This window comes from Pinus tabuliformis, chromosome 1_2 (genome assembly GCF_031772625.1).
Source record: "Pinus tabuliformis cultivar Carrire ecotype Pingquan chromosome 1_2, CPIR1, whole genome shotgun sequence".
NCBI lineage: Eukaryota > Viridiplantae > Streptophyta > Pinopsida > Pinales > Pinaceae > Pinus > Pinus tabuliformis.
In genome coordinates, this window is record NC_142298.1 from 1165706000 (window position 1) to 1165729009 (window position 23010).

The 23010-nt window shown below is 39.2% G+C and overlaps 1 protein-coding gene across 2 annotated transcripts in view; it reads right to left on the minus strand.

Annotated features, from left to right (window-relative positions):
- Nucleotides 1-234: 234 nt before the first annotated feature.
- LOC149210365 (uncharacterized) overlaps nucleotides 235-23010 on the minus strand; it is a 229266-nt gene continuing 206490 nt past the window's right edge. For both annotated transcript variants that reach the window (XM_089396707.1, XM_089396708.1), the window contains exons 9-10: nucleotides 1273-1333; nucleotides 235-761 (exon numbers count right to left, since the gene is read on the minus strand). In XM_089396707.1, the coding sequence (XP_089252833.1) occupies nucleotides 333-761; nucleotides 1273-1333 (490 nt within the window). In that variant the 3' untranslated portion in view covers nucleotides 235-332. The remainder of the gene's footprint in view (nucleotides 762-1272; nucleotides 1334-23010) is intronic.

Here is a 23010-nt window from a genome sequence, read left to right on the forward strand (position 1 = left end):
TTTCATATATAGCTATATTAAACTGTTCGTTGAATTCTTTCCTGCAGAAATCACCCTACTTATCCCACATTGCTCCTCTGGCTGTCCGTTACAAAGGATAAATAATAACTCAACTATATTCCTGAACTCCAATAAAAGATCATCCGCTTAAACTAAATGCAAGACGACCGGGATTCATCCAAAAAGCACGTATTTTTTGAACTGGACTGAAAAAGTTTGAAAAACCATATTCACTCCTTGCAGTATGTTGCTCTTTTCTAGGAACACGTATATTATTTTGAGTGTTAAACCGGTAGTGTCTTATCAGAATTGGAGACATTGGAAGTTAAGATTCAAGTTCTGTTTTTAATTTTTTTGTCATTCCTCTTCTTCTTCCTGTTTTCTCTTATCTCTGTTGAATATTCTCGCTTTATTAACAAATTTCTTAATGCAGTATTGGCTGCTTCAGCTGCTGCCATGGCTGCTTCTGTGTCAATCCGATCTCCTTGAAGAGTTTTGAGTAGTTTATCACCCCCTGGCACAGCAGCATCTTCTAGTACCGTTGACTTAAGTAGGTTGTCAGATCCAACATGAGCAAGGCCAATGACTCTAACACAGGTGATAGCAGAAGCAGCTACTACTGATCCCTTGGCCTCCGACTCGACTGCATTTATACTATCTGGCCGTACCACCTCAGCAGCTCCCGTAACCATCCACAAACGGCAGAAGGAATTGTCAAATGCTAGACTTGTTGGCATGAAGTTTTCTGGCAAACCAACTTTCTGCACAAGTGATAATAAGAAAGAGAAATGAGGTACGCTAAGCTCCATCCATGATTCAGACCTAAGTTAATGTAGTCAAGAATTGTAAATCATCCATGGGAAAGTGTAGGCAGGATAATGAAAAGTGTGTGCATGTGATAATCGTAATAGATTTAATGAATGACCACCAGCTGGCCAAAACCACCGATAAACCAAACCCACTATTTAAGAGATGCACATAAATTTAGCAGAAATTACTTAAACATGTTTCAGAATCGCTAATGTATTAACTACCTCAAGTTGAACTACTGAAATAATATTCTGCAGTGTACAATGAAATTAAAAATTAACAATCTAGAAACTTAATGCATCATGACAACCCAATGTATTTTCTTGATGTGACATTCCTTCATCCTAGTGCATTGCTCAATGCACCAATGGGTAGTACCCATCATCTTCTTATGCATTCATCTGTCCCTTTTCCCACTTCCATACGGATGATTGCTAAAAGTTTGGACAGTATAATACCTACCTCAAGTAGCACCAGTTTCCTTGACTGAAGATTACAACTCAAGAGCAGTACCCCGTAGAACCTGCAGTTCAAACAAACAATTGCCTTTCAATGAGTCAAATTAGCCTGCCATAAACATTCAGTTTCTGAAATGTCTTCTTCATTAGAAAAGAGTCTTCAAAACCGAAACTGGAAATAGTGCATCTAGATGTGTTATGATGCCGGCCAGATTATGACAGTAAATGCCTTTGAATGGTGATTTTAACTATTGTAATATTCGTTACAATACTACCACCTCCTGATTGCATCCATCAATAGTCAGGTCACAGAGGAAACAGATCGTCATAAACGGGAAGTCTAAAGCAGATGAGTTCAAGGATGACTCAGGATTGATAGGATTAAGACACATGTCAAGCATCCAGTTGAGCCTACAATGGAGTACGTTTCGTTGCACATATTAGTTATATCTTACAATGATAATGTTATAAACTCAGCATCCCACGCATGAAATACAAGCATTAAAAAAAAAAAAAAAGAATAATTATGATAGTTGGCATGCAATACATATCCACTCAATCATGCTCCAGTCCGCATCGTCAGTGCAGTGAATGGTATTGCATCCTTAGGTAAGGCTATATCTGGCAAGCAATCAAACATTCCAATGGAAAGTTGAAACCTGCTCCAAAGATCACACCCACCATAAAGCAACAGGCACATGACTATCTTTAATGCACCATAGCTCTAAAGCACAATCATGTTCCGAATGTAAAGAAATGACACGGCAAGGACCATAGGCACAAAACTATCTAATCATATTGGGAAACATAAGCATGTATAATTCCATGTGACCATCATGGGCCCATAATAAGCAAGCCGTGTTCACAATGCATTCCAACTTAAAACGTCAATATGACGCATTCGTACCATGGCACATTAATCTATGGAAATTTTATGAATTGGGGTTTCTTTTGCAAACTCGGATATTTCACCTCTTTAGAGGTTCCACAGATCAATTTCCGATGAATTTTCATATTTAAGGTTGTACTGAAATATAAATTACAGTTTACAGCAGAAAGCAGCGAACAATATTTTACTTCACATCAATCGCAATACACTAGGGAATCCAAGAGAGAAGATACCAAATATATGCCAACAAGTTTCAGTCTTGTTACCCCCTCACTTCTAAGTGTTGAATGGTGTTGTCATTGATGCCAACATCAGTTCTTGAATGCTCTTAATATTTTTCTGGATTGCATCAATTGAAGCTCCATTGGTTAAAAAGCTCTGGAAAGCCCTAGAAGCTCCACACTTGTTAAAGATTCCGAGGATGCATATCAATGAAGTTGCTTGGTAAACCATCATCACTTGATGCTCCTCGTCATGCTGATTCTAACAGTATTATGCATGCCACGAGGCTCCTCACGGTTTGGGGGATATAATTGATTAAAGATTGGTGCCCCAGCTTGTGGTCAAAATCCCCAACAAAAGAATGATTTGGCAGCTCGTCACTAGACATTCATGGGCATAAAAGAATTTTCATAATTATTATTGAATTATTATGATTATTCAAGGATTTGCATGAAGTATTATTAAATCGAATTGGTCCAAAATTAAACCAATGTGTGGATCAAAGTTTTTGACTCCTAAGCCAAATTCAATTTTTAAATTTAAATCTTTTGGCTTCCCTCCAATATGCAAAAGTCGGCTTCAATCAAAGCACCTCCTCCATCACCATAAAAGGAGGCTCGACTTCTCATCAAGCAAGGACACTTGAACACAATTTTTCTGAGATTATCTCTGTGGCCTGGAAGAGTCCTGAAGATCATAAGAAGAAGGTCAGGTCAATTTCAAAAAGGTTTCTGGGTTAAAACTTTTGTTTTCGGCTATGGTTTTTCGCTGGGTATAGCTGTGGTTGTTTGGCCTCTTTTGAAGTAAACCTTAAAGCTCGTTGATACCTCTAGCACATGGACGTGAGACCTGGTACGTTGACAGAGCTAGGGTTTTGACAGTAGCATACAACAAGCCTGCGGTTCTGTACACCTTTATTTTGCAAAGGAGATTAAACATTGAAAGAAGTTTGGTTGTTCTTTTATCTGTCAAGGTTTGCCAAAAAAGAGGACTTAATGCACAAAAATTTGATAGAGTGCACAAATGTAATGTTAGTCGTTGGGCATTTTACCGTGGTTAAGTCATGCATCAGTTTGCAAGCTCGATTCACACTGTGAATCTGATTTTAAATAATAATATTATTACCCAGCGTAACATGATGTGTTCCTTTCACGTATGATGAATCAGTGTTGAAATATGCCAGACTCGATTACTGTTCTACGTTGAACATAAAACTTGGTACTTGAATGATTTCGAAGGCTGCTCCATTTGACTTAATTTTTTCGAAGTCATGAATTTTGGTTCTGGGTACACTGCAAGTTGATGATTGATCTGGCTCGGAGCCCTGGCTTGAGGTCCACGACGAACTAGTCTGATTACAGACGAATGTTTGGAATCCGAATCCAATGGAGGTCTGAGTCAACGTTGTCAATGGTTATTTTGGCAAAGGCTTTCATATGACATAATGCAGTGATCCATTTTCGCTCAAGCCTAGGGCTGGCATGGCAAATATCTTATATGGATATGATACAGCAACAATGTCATGAAAGTAAAGCATTTAATCTAAAAATTTATATCGGAATTCACTGTTTTGAGAAGGTTGAAGGCGGATCGTAATGAACAAGTGACCACGTAGTATGTTTCCACATATGGAATAAGATGCTGTTTTTTTAATTCATCACGGAATATATACACCTGCATAGTGACTTGATGTAGGGATAGAGTACAAAGTTTTGAGATCAGAGTCAGAGTACTGACAATGCATTGTTGAAATGCTAGTGTTCTGTCATATGCCTTATATATGTTGTAGGTGGCATGTAATGTCTTTCGCAAATATATTGCCATCTTATATTGTTGTTATGATTCTTGCTGTAGATGCCATGTACTTGGCTGAGAATGGTTGCCATCTTGAGTGTGAGTGATGTATTTGTGACCGGCCATATAATATGCTGCAGTATCTTGAGAGTATGACTGTTGGGAGGACAGAGTATATTGTTGCAGGACTAACAGAATAAAGTATGCAGTTTTGTGACACTTGCTTATGAATAAGAACGCTGGAATTTGATGCTTGTAGTAGACAAAGTTTTTGATGAGTCTATGATAATGGCTGCTGTCGGTATTGTGTGGAGATATGACAGAGACATGATTGCACTATTGTTTGTGTAAGGGTTTGAAGAGATTGCTACTATATCTGCTGTTGCTTATCAGTACTAGGAGACCAGATTGACTGAGTCTTTGATGATGCACAGGCCTGCATGTTTGATGAACATTGACGATATTTGATGCCAGACTTGAACAGTCAAAGTGCTGAGGTTGTGAAGCTAGGGTTACAACAGTAGAAGTTGAAGTACAACATTGACATTGACATGCCAGGGTTTGAAATCTTTGTTTAGCAGAGTATTGTTCTGATTTTTGAGCTGCTGCTACAGTTGATGAATGTAGGACTCTGCGAAAATCGCGATTTTTCCAGCATGGCGATTTAATTGGCCGATTTAATCAACAATTTTTTCTGTTTTTCATTTTGAAAAAAATTGCCAAAAAATCGTGAAAAAATTAGCAAGCTTTTTTCCAAAATGAAAAAATAGTGGTAAAATCCTAAAAATTGCCAAAAAATTATAAAAATCATCAAAAATCGTGGATGCTTTCGATACTTAAAAAATTGAAAAAAAATGATTTTTTAATATTTTTTTAATGTTGCCGATGTTTTGCTGATTTTTACCGAATTTTTCCTGATTTTTATGATTTTTTTCCCTCGCCGATTTAATCCTGATCGCGATGTTCGCAACACTGGTAGGACTTATCATTGACATATTGTTGAGCAGACCTGGCTAGGGTTTTGAGCAGGAGCAGATCTAATGACTTGAGCAGAGATGTTGTAATGAGCTTGACAGCGACTGTTGTGGCTGCTAGGTAGTATCAACATTTATATTGTTGAATGGTTGATGATGTACTGATGATGAGCAAAAATAGATTTGATGATTGGACAGATATTGTATTGCAGTTTGTTGAGGTCTATTGAGTAGCGAGCATTATTGTCCAGATAAAATTTGGTATTGATAATGAGCAGAAATAAATTTGTTGTTTATGACATTGTATTTCAGATTTGACATTGCTTGAAATTAAGGTTTCAAAAGTATTACATTACAGAGACCAAATTGGTTATGTAGAGTTATTGTCATTGTGTGACCAGCTGATTGATGCAAGGGTTTTCAGTATTACATGACCGGATGTGATGACATGTTGCAGTGTTGATATTGAATAGAAGCATATTTGATTGAAGCTAAGGTTTAATGTACAGTTTGAGTAGAAGCAGATTGGATTGAGCAGAGATTGGATTGCAGGTTATTTTGTATTGATATTGTGCACAGGTGGATCCAGTCTGAAAATTGTGAAACATGGTCTGCTGACTGATTAGGGTGGTAGAGTGGTGTTACGGCAAGTTGGAGCCTACACAAGGCATTAGAGCGTCCTTCCATTTGGAGCATCCTTCAAGTTGGAACCGATAAACTAGAGCGTTGGAGCGTCCTTCCAGTTGGAGCTTGTAAAAAGGGGGTTGGAGTCTCCTTCAATTGAAGCTGAAAATATTGGAAGTTGGAGCTTTCTAATTGATGTAAAATATTGGAAACACTTATTAAGATGCATTTGGTGGTTTTTCTCTTCGAAGGCTTTCCACCTAAAAATCTCTTGTGTCTACTGTCTTCATTATTGTGCATTATTGGATGGTGTTGTTTACTGTTTATGTAATGTGATGTTGAATAATGTGAATTTAATGCTCTGAAGATTAAAATTAAGTTATTAACTAATTGGTATGAATATTGATTCACCCCCCTCAGTAATTCCAACAATTGGCATCAAAGCAGGTTCCTTCATTTGCAATTTAATAACTGGAAGGCAGATCTCAGGTGGATCAAGATGGGTAAGTCAAAGAAGAAAGCCGCCAAACATTCAAAAGAATCAAAGGAAGTTTTCAGTACTGTAGCAGTCTCCAAATCTGAAGAAAATCAAGTTGGTCTATTAGCTCTTGAGTTTGATGAAGCCAAATATGAAATATGGGAATCTAGCATGAAAGTTCATTTGCAAACTCAAGGATATTATGTATGGCACTCTATCATTTATGGAGACACATCTACCAACGAAGCTAAAAGGTACAATGCAAAAGCCATGAATATAATTCATAGCGCTCTGTCAGATCTTGTAAAAGCCAAAGTTGATTGATGCTCATCAGCCATAAGTCTTTGGAAGAAGCTTCATGATAAGTACTCAAAGAAGCATGTGGGTCAAGACGAAAATGATGAATGTAATTTGGATGAAGCATATGAGGAAGAAGAAGTAGTAGATTTGGAAGCAAAATTGATTAGTGCCTTATGTGATCTCAACAAAGCAACGAAGCGGAATAAGGCACTTGAAGAAGAAGTTTCCCTTCTAAGACATCAAGTGCAGGAAGCATAAATGAAAGAGAAAATTTTGACAAGCCAATTAAAAGAATATGTTTAGAAGCATGAGGCAGAACCCAGTCAAAAAAGCAAAAGGAACTTGATGCAACTCTAACTAAAATCAACAAGCTCAAGGAATGGCAAAAGGAACATTTGTAGGATATTGAAAGGAAAGATCAAGAAATGGCTCAATTGAAGATGAAAGCAAAAGAAGCAGGTAAAGCTCCATGCGACGAAGGAACAAGCTCCAGTTCCTCATAAAGAAAAATTGACAAGAAGCCTAAAAGTAAGACCCCTCAAAGGCCAAATCGATTTGAAGGATAGAAAAGGATGAAAATGTTGATGCTGCAAGAAGTGATGCTGACAAAGATCAACAATGGGTTGCACCTCCTCCAAGAAAGAATATCTTCAGAAGATCTTCAAGACAAGACACCTCATCCAAGTACCCTAGCATGTTTTATGGTAATTGTTTTTCATGTTCTAACTTCGAGCATATGGCTAGGGATTGCAGAATGTGTGATAGAGGCGATTATCAAAGGCATTATCAAAATCAGTGTTATTGGAACTGGTCGGTCTGATTGGTTTAGGGGCAAAACCGGTCTGAACAGGGAAAGATCGATTCGGACCGGTTCCACCGATTTACAAGGCTCGCAGCGGTGCGGCTTGGGCATAAAAAAAAACATTTTTATATTTATTACTTTTCCTAATTTCTAATGCTACTCTAGCCTCCCCACCCCCTCTATTTCACTCACACTATTCATTCGAGTCTCTTGCAATTCTTGAGCTAAGTTCGGTGAGGAGAATTCAGAGAGTTTTTTGCAGGGTTGTTCTAAGGGAGATTTTTTGTAGATTTGAAGAGTTGATTGGAGTCTTGGAGAGCTGTTGGAGAGTGTGTTTGAGTGTATACACACTAAGAAGAGGAACCGTTTGGAGCAAAAGCAGTTAAATGACATGGTTTTTGTTCAATACAACCTTAGGTTGAGGCGCAACCAATTGTTGAATAAAACCCCTGAATCAAGCAACATTGTCTTGGGTGACTTTGATCCAACATCAGAATGGGTTGTGGAGAGTCAAGCACCAACATTTGACAATGAAGACCTTTCTTGGTTGGACTTGGACCCACCTCCACAAGATGCAGAGGCAGATATATCAAAAGCACCAGTAGCAGCTTTAGGGCCAAGGGAATCAAGCCATAATCCCATTGCAAACTTGGATGCTACTCATTCTTCAAATGAGGATGAGGAGGATGATCAGGAATCAGATGATGATTGATGATTTGATGATTGATTTGTTGTAGTTGTAGGTTGTAGTATAATACTATGATCTATCATGTTATTTTTGTTGATTTGGGTTAGCATCGGATGTGCTCTAGCCATGAAAATTGGTGGAGAGGCTAAAGCACATGAGATCTCCAAGACCCAAAAATGGTTTGGGCAAATTCAAACCGGTTTGCGACATATTAAAATAATTAATATTTTTAATGGAGTTCCTAAGTCTAAACTTGGGAAAAATAAAATATTAATGGGTATTAATATAAAACTAGGTTAGAAGGTTCCAAAAGTCATGGATCAAGCCAAATCTAATCTTAGCCGTTGATTAGAGATTTAATCTTGGTCGTTGATGGACCAACGAGAAAAGTATAAGAAGAGGCTTGAGGGTCAGTTGGAGAACACACCAGAGTGATCAGTCATTCTATTCTCTAGAGTGGGGTTTGCTAAGAGAGATAAAATCAATGATCAGTAGCGAGGGGCAGTGAATACATAGCAGAGAGGCAGAGTTAGTCTCTACAGAGTTAGTACCAAGAGGATCAGTGCAGAGCTAGCTAGAGGCTACGCAGAGGCAGCCAGGAGTTGCGCAGAGCCAGAGAGGCCAGCGTGTGAGACGCAGAGGGTGTAGGGGCTGACGTAGAGGCTCGAGAAGCTAACGCAGAGGCCAGAGAGGCTGACGTAGGGCCTAGAGGCAGCGTTGGAGGATTTCGTGGGACAGACTGGGAGCTAGATAGGGTGACACAGTCCCTATCAGAGTGACGCAGAGCAATGGGAGCTGTAATTGTTGTTGTGGGATTGTTCATCTGGTGATTTATCAACCGGAATATCTATCTCCGAGGAGAGGCACTACTGTCGAGGGCATTCTCTGTAGGGTGAGCCATTTTTGGCACCCTGGTTGTATTCTGAAAACCGCATAATAATAAAACCCTTTGAATAGCTGCTCCAGTTTTCCAGCATTGGGTTTTTCTAGGGACATTGGTCCAAAAATAACGGTGTCACTTATGTGCTTGTTTTCTTTCAATTGATGATCTATAGATGTTGATATTGTACTTGTGTTTATTTTCAGTATTTACATGGTAAATAACTTCTTAAGTAATTATACGAGGAAGAAATAAACCAGATAGTACTGGAAGAATTCCTAACAAGTTAAACTTAGAAATTCCAACATGGTATTAGAGCGTGGTTGCAAATCATAGGATAACTGAAGGCATCAACCGAGTAGAGCATTTGCAGTAGAATCAACTGTCCCGAGTGATAGAGTTGATCATTGCAGAAGGCGATAGAGGAAGGAGTGGTGTAGAGGGACTGCATCATCATTCTGGGCCAGAGAGAGGCAACGCAGAGGCTAAGGGAGGCAGAATCAGGCTCATGCAGAGCCACGCAAAGGCCAAGAGGGCTGACACAGTTGGTTGGGGGAGCAAATTTGCCAGTGTCGGGATTGCGCAGAGCCAAGTGGCTCAATCCTTCAGTTGTTGGGGCATAGGAGGCTGTGGGTAATTTGCGAAGCAAAGTTGGTGGGGTAATGTGGGTAATTTGCGGAGCAAAGTTGGTGGGGTAATGTGGGTAATTTGCAGAGCAAAATTGGTGGGGTACTGTGGTCAAAACAGTGCCTAACAGGGCAAGACCAAGGAGGAGGGAGTTGTTGCCGAGGCGATTTCTAGCCAAAAAATTCGGATCAAGGGTGCAGTTTTACATACAATTGGAGTGGGGCAACTCGATGTTGGCAGAAGGATTTCCAGGAGGGAAATCGGGACCCAGAGGGAGTCCAGAGGAGAACTTCCAGACGGGAAGTAGAGAGACTCAACAAGAGTGGAACAGAGGACTTCAAGGAGGGAAGTACAGAGACTCAAAGGAGTTGACAGAAGAGAAGCGAGATGGTCGTGAATGGGTTGAGAGATCAGGACAGGTTGGACACAACATCCAACTTTGTGGTCTGGAAGGCCAGGATCTTGTCCATTCTAGACAAACATCGCATCAAGGGCTTCGCCTTGAGAACAATGGCTATCCCAGTTGACCCGGTAGCTAATGAAAGGTATGAGGAGGCAATGGCTAAGGCAAAGTGCATCATCCTTGATGGGGTCAAGGATCATGTGGTACTACATATTGCCGAGAAGGAAATAGCAAAGGAGATGTGGGACAATTTGAAGACATTGTATCAACATACTTCCGTGCAGAGGAATATGCTCCTAGAAAATCAGCTAAGGTCATACCAGATGTAGAAGGGAGAGCAGATAGATGTCTTCTTTGGTCGATTGAAGGAGATCCGTGACCAGCTAACCTCCATAGGGGCCACGCCGTGTGAGGAATTAATGGTGAGGAACGCACTGAACACAGTTTCCAAGGATTGGGAAGTATTTGTCCAGAGCATTCTGGGCAGGTCAAAGCTTCCAAATTGGGAAGAACTATGGGCGACCTTTTGACAAGAAAAGATCAGACGGCTGACCAAGGCGGGGAGTAGCGATAAAGGGGTCAGGATCAAGAAGGAAGAAGAATAGGATGCGACTCTAGCATCTGCGGGAAAGCAGGAGAAGCGGAAGAAGAAGGACCTCTCCAAGGTCAAGTGCTTCCATTGTGGGGAACTGGATCATTTTGCAAACCAATGTCCAAGGAAGAAGAGCAAGGGAGAGACTTTCGAGACCAAGGCAGCGCTAGCGAGGGCGGAGAAAGAAGTAGAGGAAGATGACAATTGTGCCATGAATGCTCATGTGCCACTTGAGAAGAAGTGGGGAGACATCGAGCTGTAGTTAGGCAGACTACAGGTGATGAGGGTTAGGATCCTTGAGGTACCCAACCTCTTGGATTATACCTTGCTACAGGAACCCCGAAGAGGACTAGTAGGACTGGCGGATGTAGATAGAGACGGATGCGAATGGAGCGGCAGAGAGTGCTACAGTGCAGGGATCCCTAGACAGTGCGAGGCTAGCAGGTTGCAACAGTGCGAGAGGCACGGAAGTGTTGCACCAATGCAGGATGGCACAAAGAGGTGTGCAATGGTGCGAGATGCAGGGAGTTGTTGCAGTAGCGCAGGGGTCTATCAGGAGCACTTGTTAGCGGCAAAGGGAGCTTCAGCATCGGGAGTGTTTCTAGCCTGACAGGGATGTCAGAAGTTGGGTGGATCAGTTACTTACTTCTCAGTAACTGGGTTGAAGTGCAGTAGCACGATGCAGCGTGAGGAGAAGGGGATGCAGTGCAGGGTATATGGACCAGCAACAACACAGATGTAGAGGGAGTTGTTGTACAGATGCAGCAGTGGTAGTGGCAGGGCCATGGGTAGTAGTACAGGGTGCAACAGTGCAAAGGATGTTGGGCGGGGAGGCCTAGCATCAGCACAGGGACCGATGTTGGATGATCAGGGTGAGACTTAGTGAGGAGTATTACTAGAGCACAGTCCTCGCTAGGAGGGAGTGTTGATTTGGGTTAGCATCAGATGTGCTCTAGCCATGAAAATTGGTGGAGGCTGAAGCACATGAGATCTCCGAGACCAAAAAATGGTTTGGGCAGATTCTAACCGGTTTGGGAGATATTAAAATAATTAACATTTTTAATGGAGTCCCTAAGTCTAAACTTAGGAAAAATAAAATATTAATGGGTATTAATATAAAACTGGGTTAGAAGGTTCCAAAAGTCATGGATCAAGCCAAATCTAATCTTAGGTGTTGATTAGAGATTTAATCTCAACCGTTGATGGACCAATGAGAAAAGTATAAGAACAGGCTTGAGGGTCAGTTGGAGAACACACCAGAGTGATTAGTCATTCTATTCTCTAGAGCAAGGTTTGCTAAGAGAGATAGAATCAGCGATCAGCAGCGAGGGGCAGTGAATACATAGCAGAGAGGCAGAGTTAGTACCGGGGGGATCAGCGCATAGTCGGGAGAGGTTGACGCAGAGCCGCGAGAGGTTATGGAGAGGCAGCCAGGAGCTGCACAGAGCCAGAGAGGCTAGCGTGTGAGACGCAGAGGATCTAAGGGCTGACGCAGAGGCTCCAAAAGCTGACGCAGAGGCTAGAGAGACTGACACAGGGCCTAGAGGCAGCACTAGAGGATTTCATGGGACAGACTGGGAGCTGGTGAGCCGAATAGGGTGACGCAGTCCCTATCAGAGTGACGCAGAGCAGTGGGAGCTATAATTGTTGCTGTGGGATTGTTCATCCGGTGATTTATCAGTCGGAATATCTGTCTCTGAGGAGAGGTACTACTGCCGAGGGCATTCTCTGTTGGGTGAGCCATTTCTGGCACCTTGGTTGTATTCTGAAAATTGCATAATAATAAAACCCTCAAATAGCTGCACCAGTTTTCCCGCATTCGGTTTTTCTAGGGACATTGGTCCAAAAATAACGGTGTCACTTGTGTGCTTGTTTTCTTTCAGTTGATGATCTGTAGATGTTGATATTGTACTTGTGTTTATTTTCAGTATTTACATGGTAAATAACTTGTTAAGTAATTAAACAAGTAGGAAGAAATAAACCAGATAGTACAGGAAGAATTTCTAACAGGTTAAACTTAGAAATTCCAACATGGTATCAGAGCGTGGTTGCAGATCACAAGATAACTGAAGGCATCAGCCGAGCAGAGCATTTGCAACAAAATCAGTTGTCCCAAATGATAGAGTTTATCATTGCAGAAGACGACAGAGGAAGGAGTGACACAGAGGGACTGCGTCATCATTCTGGGCCAGAGAGAGGCAACGCAGAGGCTAAGGGAGGCAGCATCAGGCTCACGCAGAGCCACGCAAATGCCAGGAGGGCTGACGCAGTTGGCTGGGGGAGCTAATTTGTCGGTGGCAGGATTGCATAGAGCCAAGTGGCTTAATCCTTCAGTTGTTGGGGCATAGGAGGTTGTGGGTAATTTGCGGAGCAAAGTTGGTGAGGTACTGTGGTCAGAACAATACCTAACAGGGCAAGACCAAGGAGGAGGGAGTTGCTGTCGAGGCAAATTTCTTGCACAGAGGATCGAAGTGGGCAACTCGACATTGGTAGAAGGATTTCCAAGAGAGAAATCTGGACTTATAGGGAGTCCAGAGGAGAACTTCCAGACAGGAAATAGAGAGACTCAGCAAGAGTCGAACAGAGGACTTCCAGGAGGGAAGTAGAGAGACTCGGAGGAGTCGACAGAAGAGCAGCGAGATGGTCGTGAATACGTTGAGAGATCAGAACAGGTTGGACGGAGCATCCAACTTTGTGGTCTAGAAGGCCAGGATCTTGTCCATTCTAGACAGAGATCGCATCAAGGGCTTCTCCTTGAGAACGATGGCTATCTCAGTTGACTCAATAGCTAATGAAAGGTACGAGGAGGCAATGGCTAAGGCAAAGTGCTATATAAATGAGAACTTTTGCATATTTGTGTATAAATGGTTTGAATTCATATGGATGAACATGAATATATCTGTTTTTTCTTTAAAATGAATATTTGATGTGTTTTTGGTAAACCGGTTTTTTTTTTTTTTTTGTTCACTGGTTCCGACCAGTTCCTGGTCCACAAGGTTTTTTGGTTCGATGACCGGTTTGGTTCTAATAACATTGATCAAAACCATACAAGCAAGTTTGTAGTATCACAAGACAAATTCTGAAATAACTTTTCTAGCATAATGCACATGTCATTTGCTTCTTCACTCAAGCCCAATATTGAACGTTACAATTGCTATAACTATGGGCATATAGCTCGCGCTTGCAAGAACAAGATGGAATCTTCCATGAAAGAAAAGGGAAGAAGATCAAGTAAATAGAAAATTCGTTGTAATAAGGTTTTGAAGTTTCTAAGGTCAAGATCGTGATGAATCTGCAATGGGGATGACATGGTTTAGGATGATCCAACTAAAGAGCTAGTTCATACGTTATTATGGAGAATCCAGTTTGATGACTCCCTACCCTGTGAATGTTGAAGAGGGGAAGGGGAGTCTATGTAGCAACGGATGCACTTTTGAAAGATCTATTCTTATGACAAGTTGACAGATGGCATATGTGAAGAAATTGTCATAGCAGTGATTAGCATAATGGACAGATTAGTCAGTTTTGTGGAGCAACAAGTTTGACAAAATTCAGATGAACTCATGCCAATACGTGTTGAGCATAGCATGTCAGGGGGAGAGAAGCAGTTACCAAGAAGACAAAGGAAGGCATCTCGTCAGGGGGACTAACACTTTGCTATTGATGTCAAAAGGGAGAGAGAAATCAAGTAAAGAATATCAAAGGCATGAAGTCAGAGGGAGCAATAATCGCATGGGGAGTATGTGTTTCCATCAATGACAAAGGAGGAGACTGTTGAATGGTGTTGTCATTGATGCCAACATTGGTTCTTGAATGCTCTTAATATTTGTCTAGAATGCATTGATTGAAACTCCATTGGTTAAGAAGCTCTGGAACGTCCTAGGAGCTCCATTGGTTAAGAAACTTGGGAATGCCCTAGAAGTCGATTCTAACGATATGCGGCACACCACGAGGCTCCTCACCATTTGACATATATGATTGATTAAAGATTGGTGCCCTAGCTTGTGTTCAAAATCCCCAAAAAAAGAATGATGCAGTAGTGCGTCACTAGACATTCATGGGCATGAAAGAATTTTCATGATTGTTATTGAATTATTATGATTATTCAAGGATTTACATGAAGTATTATTAAATCAAATTGGTCCAAAATTAAATAATTTGTGGATCAAAGTTTTTGGCTCCAAAGCAAAATTCAAAATTCAAATTAAAATCTTTTGGCTTCCCTCCAATATGCGTAATTCAGCTTCAATCAAATCACCTCCTCCATCACTATAAAAGGAGGCTCGACTTCTCATCAAGCATGGGAACTTGAACACAATTTTTCTGAGATTATCTATGCGGCTTGGAAGAGTCTTGAAGATCATAAGAAGAAGGTTAGGCCAATTTTTGAAAGGTTTTTGGGTTAAATTTTTTGTTTTGGGCTATAATTTTTTTATTGGGTATAGTTGTGATCGTTTGGCCTCTTTTGAAGTAAACCTTAAAGCTCATTGATCCCTCTAGCACATGGACGTGAGACCTAGTACGTTGATAGAGCTAGGGTTTTAACAATAGCATACAACAAGCTTGCAGTTTTGTACACCTTTATTTTACAAAGGAGATTAAACATCAAAAGAAGTTTGGTTGTTCTATAATCTGTCAAGGTTTGCAGAAAATTGAGGGCTTAATGCACATAAATTTGATAGAGCACACAAAGGTAATGTTAGTCGTTGGGCATTTTACTGTTGTTAAGTCATGCATCAGTTTGCAAGCTTGATTCACACTATGAATTTGATTTTAATAAATAATATTATTACCCAGTGTAACGTTATGTGTTCCTTTCACATATGATGAATCAGTGTTCATATATGCCTGACTTGATTGTTGTTCTATGTTGAACATGAAACTTGGTTCTTGAATGATTTTGAAGGTTCCTTTGTTTGACTTGAATTTTTGGAAGTGATGAAATTTGGTTCTGGGTACGCTACAAGTTGATCTGGCTAGGAGCCCTGGCTTGAGGTCCACGACGAACTAGTCTGATTACAGATGAATGTATGGAGTCCAAATCCAATGGAGGATGGAGGTCTGAGTCAATGTTGTCAATGGTTATTTTGGCGAAGGCTTTCATATGACATAATGCAAGGATCCATTTTCGGTCAGAACTAGGGTTGGCATGGCAAATATCTTATATGGATATGCTACAGCGACAATGTCATTAAAGTAAGGCATTTAGTCTAAAAATTTATATCGGACTTCACTGTTTCGAGAAGGTTGAAGGCTGATCGTAATGAACAGGTGACCATGTAGTATGTTTCCACATATGGAATAAGATGTTTTTTTTAATTCATCATGGAATATATACACCTGTGTAGTGACTTGAGTGTAGGGGCAGAGTACAAAGTGGAGATCAGAGTCAGAGTACTAATAGTGCATTGTTGAAATGCTAGTGTTCTGTCATATGCCTTATATATGTAGTAGGTGGGATACGCTACAGCGACAATGTCATTAAAGTAAGGCATTTAATCTAAAAATTTATATCGGAATTCACTGTTTCGAGAAGGTTGAAGGCCGATCGCAATGAACACGTGACCACGTAGTATGTTCCACATATGGAATAAGATGTTTTTTTGATTTCATCATGGAATATATACACCTGTGTAGTGACTTGATGTAGGGCAGAGTACAAAGTTTTGAGATAAGAGTCAGTACTAATAGTGCAATGTTGAAATGCTTGTGTTCTGTCGTATGCCTTATATATGTAGTAGGTGGCATGTAACGCCTTTCGCAAATATATTGCCATGCTTATATTGTTGTTAGGATTCTTGCTGTAGACACTTTGTACTTGGCTGAGAATGGTTTCCATCTTGAGTGTGAGTGATGCATTTGTGACCAGCCATATTATATGTTCTTGTATCTTGAGAGTATGATTATCGATAGGATAGAGTATATTTTTGCAGGACTAACAGAATAAAGTATGCAGTTTTGTGACACTTGCTTTGAATTAGAATGCAGGAATTTTGATGCTTGTAGTAGACAGTTTTTGATGGGTCTATGATAATGGTTGTTGTCTGTATTATGCAAAGATATGACAGAGTCATGGTTGCACTACTATTTGTGTAAGGGCTTGATGAGATTGCTACTAGATCTGATATTGTTTATCAGTACTAGGAGACCAATTTGACTATTGAGTCTTTGGTGATGGACAAGCCTGTATGTTTGATGTCAGGCTTGACCAGTGAAAGTGTTGAGATTGTGAAGCAAGGGTTACAGCAGCAGAAGTTGAAGTACAACATTAGCATTGATATTCTAGGGTTTGAAATTTATGTTTAGCAGAGTATTGTTCTGATTGTTGAGTTGCTGCTATAGTTGATGAATGCAGGACTTATCATTGACATATTGTTGAGCATACCTGGCTAGGGTTTTGAGCAAGAGCAGATCTAATGACTTGAGCAGAGATGTTGTAATGAACTTGACAGAGGTTGTTGTTGCTGCTAGGTAGTATCAACATTTATATTGTTGAATGGTTGATGACGTATTGATGATGAGCAGAAGTAGATTTGATGATTGGACAGATATTGTATTGTAGTTTGTTGAGATCTTTTGAGTAGAGAGCATTATTGTCCAGATAAAGTTTGGTATTGATGATGAGCAGAAATAGATTTGTTGTTGATGACATTGTATTGCAAATTTGACATTGTTTAAAATTAGGGTTTCACAAAGTATTACATTACAGAGACTAGATTGGTTATGTAGAGTTGTTGCCATTGAGTGAGCAGCCGATTGATGCCAGGGTTTTCAGTATTACATGACCAGATGTGATGACATGTTGCAGTGTTGATATTGAACAGAAGCAGATTTGATTGAAGCTAAGGTTTGATGTATAGTTTCAGCAGAAGCAGATTGGATTGAGCAAAGATTGTATTGCAAGTTATTTTGTATTGATATTGAGCATAGGTGGATCCAATCTGAAAATTGTGAAACATGGTTTGCTAAGGTTGTGCTAAGGCAGGTTGTAGCCTGCACAAGGCATTGGAGAATCCTTCCAATTGGAGCTGGTAAACAGGGTGTTAAAGCACACTTTAGGTTTGATCCTGTAAACTAGGGCAATAGAGCATCTTTCCAGTTGGAGCTAGTAAACAAGGGGTTGGAGCCTCCTTCAGTTGGAGTTGAAAATCTTGGAAGTTGAACTTCATAATTGATGTAAAATATTGAAGACAAATATTAAGAAGCGTTCAATGGTTTTTCTCTCAGAACGGTTTCCACCTAAAAATTTTGTATCTATTGTCTTCATTATTGTGCATTGTTGAATGGTGGTGTTCATTGTTTATGTAATGTGATGCTGATTAATGTGAATTTAATGTTTTGAAGATTAAAATTAACTAATTGGTAAGAAATATTGAATCAACCCGCTCTCAATATTTTCAACACTAAGAGTAACTAGATGAGTTTTTTTGGTGATTCACATCACATACAGTGGTCCCAATTCGGGATTATCCATAAATAGTTGCCTAGTGATCCCTGCTACATTATTCTCAACTTGTTCATTTGATGATTTTGGTGCTAGATACACATGAGGTACATTTCATTAACCATATTAAGTGTTAATGACAAGAGTATTTGGGCCAATGCTATGAAAACAAAGCCGTTCTTCAAATTTGCAAAGCACAAAGTTGTGAAACAATCAAGAACTGGAAAAAAACCAGACCAAAAAAGTGGTTGACCAAAAAATACATAAAATATTCAAATTTTAGAGAAAAGCATATATATTCATGTGCATCCATATGAATCCAAACCATTTATACAAAAATATGCAAAATTTATCATTTATATAACAAGAGTGAATATAACCAAAATAGCACTTAGTGCAATACATCTCTAGACCGAAATACATCAAGAAACAACTCTAAACAGCCGCTAGAGTTCTAAAATAAGCATAGTACTAAACTATAATACCACTAGTACTCATGGCTATCATCAGAATCATCATCCCCCTCCTCATCTCCAACCACAAAATGTGCAGACTCTATCGTGGGATTTTGACTTGATTCCCCTAGCCTTGAAGGTAGTGAAGCCTCTCCCTATGGAGGTGGGTGGAATTCCATCCAAGAAAGGTCTTCATTGTCAAATGTTGGTGCTTGACTCTCCACAAACCACTTCGACGGTGGATCAAAGTCACCCAAAACTATGTCACTTGATTTAGGGATCTTGTTCAGCAATTGGTTACACGGTTACACCTCAACCTAAGGTTGTATTGAACATAATCCATGTCATTCAACCATTTTTTATCCAAATAGTTCATCTTCTTGGTGTGCATACACTCAAAAAAGTTCCAATTACATTCACACCCTGAAGCATTGCATGTCTAGCCTAGTATCTGAATTGCAAAAATTTGCAAAACAAGGCATTGGCTACCAAACTATTGCTACCAATAGGCCACAATAAGAGTTGAAGAAAAGAAGTATTAGCAAATACTCTGAAACTTGGACTCAGTGCTTGCAATAAGTAATATAATTTGAGGACCCGGAGGGTTTTGGAGGAGCTTTATGGGGTCTGATGGAGTTCACTTACTATATTTCACCATTGGGAACAATTTCACACAATTCATTCTTGGTTTTGTCGTGTTGTCGCGCGGATTGGCACGACAACGCTCAGACCGGGGGCTGTCACTCTGATCCCCGATCCCTCCGTTTAAGCCTGTCTCCCACGGCTAAGGGGGGTAGTCCCTGTGAGATGATGAGACCAACTGTCGACCAGTTGGTTGGGAGACACGAGATACGATATAAAAAGCACTAAAATGATTTGATTAATTGAGCAGACCAGTGCCTTAAGAGATTATTATTACAATGATTACTTGTTAAATGATAAGAAAGATGAACTGTGAACAACAATCATTTGTCATCAAAAGGTATCAACGAAATCACATAACCAAAATGATATCCAGCAACTGAGAATTTTTTAGAAGATAAATGCTTAAAACCACCACGAGTCATGAATTATTAACCAGACATCGTATTCGTATCTCGACTTGAAAATTTTAGATCTCAGCATAAAAGATATAACGTGAAAACCACTGAATCTGGCAAAATAATTTTCCACGAAATTTTTATATTTTTTCGAATTTATATATATATATATATATATATATATATATATATATATATATATATATATTTTTTATTTTTTTTTTATTTTTTTTTATTTTTTTTTCGAAACAAAAGTTTAAAAATGAAATCTAAAAAATTTATCTAAAACTAAACTATAAATAAAAAAAATAAACTAAACCAAAAATCTTTTTTTTTTATTTTTTATATTATAAAAAATGAAAATAAAAAAAATCTAAAAAAATATGAAACTTTAAACTTAAAAGTAAAACTACGAAAATGTTAAAACTATACCTAAGATCAAAATTTAAAAAAAAAAATCCTAAATCTAAATCTAAAAGGTATATACATATAACCTAAGTCTAAATAACTGATTAAAATCTATGACATAAACATTTTTTTTTTTTGTTTTTATGAATTTATATCTAACTAAAATCCATATATAAAAAAAAAAAATCTAAGCTCCTAAATTAATTTAAATTAAGATCTAAAATTTTAAAATCAAACTAAAGCCTAAGCAATGAAATGCCTTTTTTATTCGATTTTTTATAAATTTTAATGCAACTATTTAAAAAGAAATAAAATCTAAATATTTAAATCTAAAAAGAATTAACATAAAATCTCTGGAACGAAACTATACAAAACCTATTAAATAAATTAAAACCTAAATAAAATCTATGCTAACCTACGCCTACGCTGACGGAAATATATCAAACGCATCCAAAACTATAGCCAAGACTTGAGAATAAACTTACGGAACCGAAATCAGAGTGACGCTAGGAACGCGGATTTGGTTTGAAGCTTACCTGATAGCTGCTGAAACGACATGGCCCTGGCGATGAAAAATACCAAACGGACAGAGAAAGACCGCGTAATAAAAATCAAATGGCGTAAATCCAAAAATCTTATGCGTTAACCCGTCAACACTTCAATGAGACAGTCGTAAACCTAATCGTTTTGACCTCAGAGATACTCAGAGCACGATTTTAAAACACTGTTTCGAATACTAAGTCCGGCACCTGAGCAATCCAGCAAAAGAATTTGACGGCGGACTGATTGCAATCGTTGGGGATTGATTTGAAACCAGATCCGCAGGCTTTGCATACAGTTTGATGCCCAGATATACAATCGATTTGAGATCACTCAAGAATATTGTGAAATGACCACGTCTTTGTCGGCTTTACTCAAATCGATTCGATTCTCTGCGATAAATGAAATTTCCGACGGCTAATCACCATACCACGTATCTGGAGCTGTTGGCAGCCTCATACGATGACGCATTGATGCACTGTCACGTTTTGGTATGTAATAGACTGCTGGGCACGTTTGCAAGTCCCGGCCTGTATGTGCAGCAGCAAGGATTTTGCACACTGCGCAGATATGTACACATTCGAAGAACCCAAGGAACCGAAACGATGATACTCAGCCGGAGGAAGAAAATGCGTGAATGATCTCTGACGGCGGTCCTGCAATTGCAAGGAGACAAAACCCTAATGAAAATTGAACAAAAATCTGAAACCCTAGAACAGAAAAAATTGAAACCCTAAAACAGCTGATTAATGTACAGATTTGGCCCCTTCACAGCCAGATTTAGCAATAAGAACAAGAATATTTTAAAGAAATAAAACTTTTAGATTTTCACTGTGAAGAACTTCAGAAAGTCTCTCATGCAAATTAAAAAAATAAACCGAATGATGGACCCAGGATCAAATCCAACTGGGCTCAGCAAAAAATGCTTGCGGGAGTTGGCTGGTTCAGCCGAGAACTTCCCCGAACGCCCACAAAATTCCTTCAGAAAATGTTTTCTGCACAGCTCAAAACAACCGTCAATAAAGAGGGCAAAAATGCTGCTAGATCTCAAACAGTAATGGAGATACCTGCCATTACTTCAGAAACCCTAACAGCACCCAAACCCCAGCAAGTGAACAAGATACCTGTGCTCACAATACTCTACAAAAAGCTGTTATTAATGGCTGAAAATAACATATGCAGAAAATTAAACAATCTCACAGCATTTCAAGAGAGTAACACCAGCAAGATATGGACCCCAAAGTCTTCTTTTAGTAACCAGAAACAGATTTACAAGAGAGCTTCTTCAGTCTTAGACTCACAGATCGAATGATCTGAAATGACCCCTAGCACCCTATTTAAAGGAAATGATCCCAACGGCTAGTTCGAGTGATCCATGTAGAAATGATCTCGACCGTTGACGAAGATCAAGACATCTCTTGATCTCATTCGTCAATTTATTCACTTAAAATATTATTATTTTATTAGTTAGGGTTTTTGCTTTATTTTTTTAATTTTTTATTATTTTTTATTTATTTTATTTTTTAATTTTTATTTATTTTATTATTTTATTATTTTTATTCATTTTTTAATTTTTTAATTCATTTTAAAATGGATCATCGAACTAAGCCTTCGGAAACATCACCTAGGACCTAGGACTTAGGACTCATGAGGGGATTCAAAACATTTTTCGACCCTCAAGACACATTTCATGATGACTTTTACAAAATTACATCTTAAGGGGGAAAATCCCTTTAATGCAAACCCTCACAAATCACCCAGTTCTGCGACACAACTATAATCTAGCAGATTAACACACTAGGATTCTCCTAAAGTTCTAATGACAAAATCCATCCCGGCTTTGGGGTCAGGTTTGAAGGAAAACTCTGCCAATCCATGGATCGGTGAGACGAAAAACCTTCCGGGACGTAGATTACCACTAGAAAGTTAGGTCCACCTAGGCAATTCACATACACGACTCATATCTGCTAAGATTATTTACAATTAATACATGCAGACTGGGTTTACAATTAGATTGATCAAGCTGCTGATGACTGCTAGGATAGCACGGACACATCGATCAGGTGTTGCCCCTTTCTGTCAAGAAAAGGGGGGGTGTACTGCATGGGGAGTTGACCAGTAGAGGTCAACATGTCGCATTTTGATGACTCCCATAAAACGAAGTTATTTTCATTGTATTTTAATTGTATACACTAAAGGTGTTGTTGGGAGCAAATGATTTGGAAAAACACCATAGTGTAATAGCTCGTTGGAATCGGAATGAGGAGATCTACAAGATGGGATGGTGAAAAGTGACCCTCGGTGGTTGGATAAATCGTGAAGGCAAATTTACCATTTTCCTAGATTAAAAGTGACTTTAATTAGTCACTTAATTAAATAAAAAAGGGGAAAATGCTTAATTGAAGAAAAGGCCAGAAGGGGAAAAGTGACTTAGATAAAATAAAATAAAAGTCACTTGAAATAAAAGGGAAAAGCTTCTAGAGAAGGAATAAAATAATAAAATAAAATGTTTCTAGAAGGTTGTCTTGCCACACAATCTAGCAAGGCCCTAGGAGGGGAACCTAAGGGACAACAACTAGACC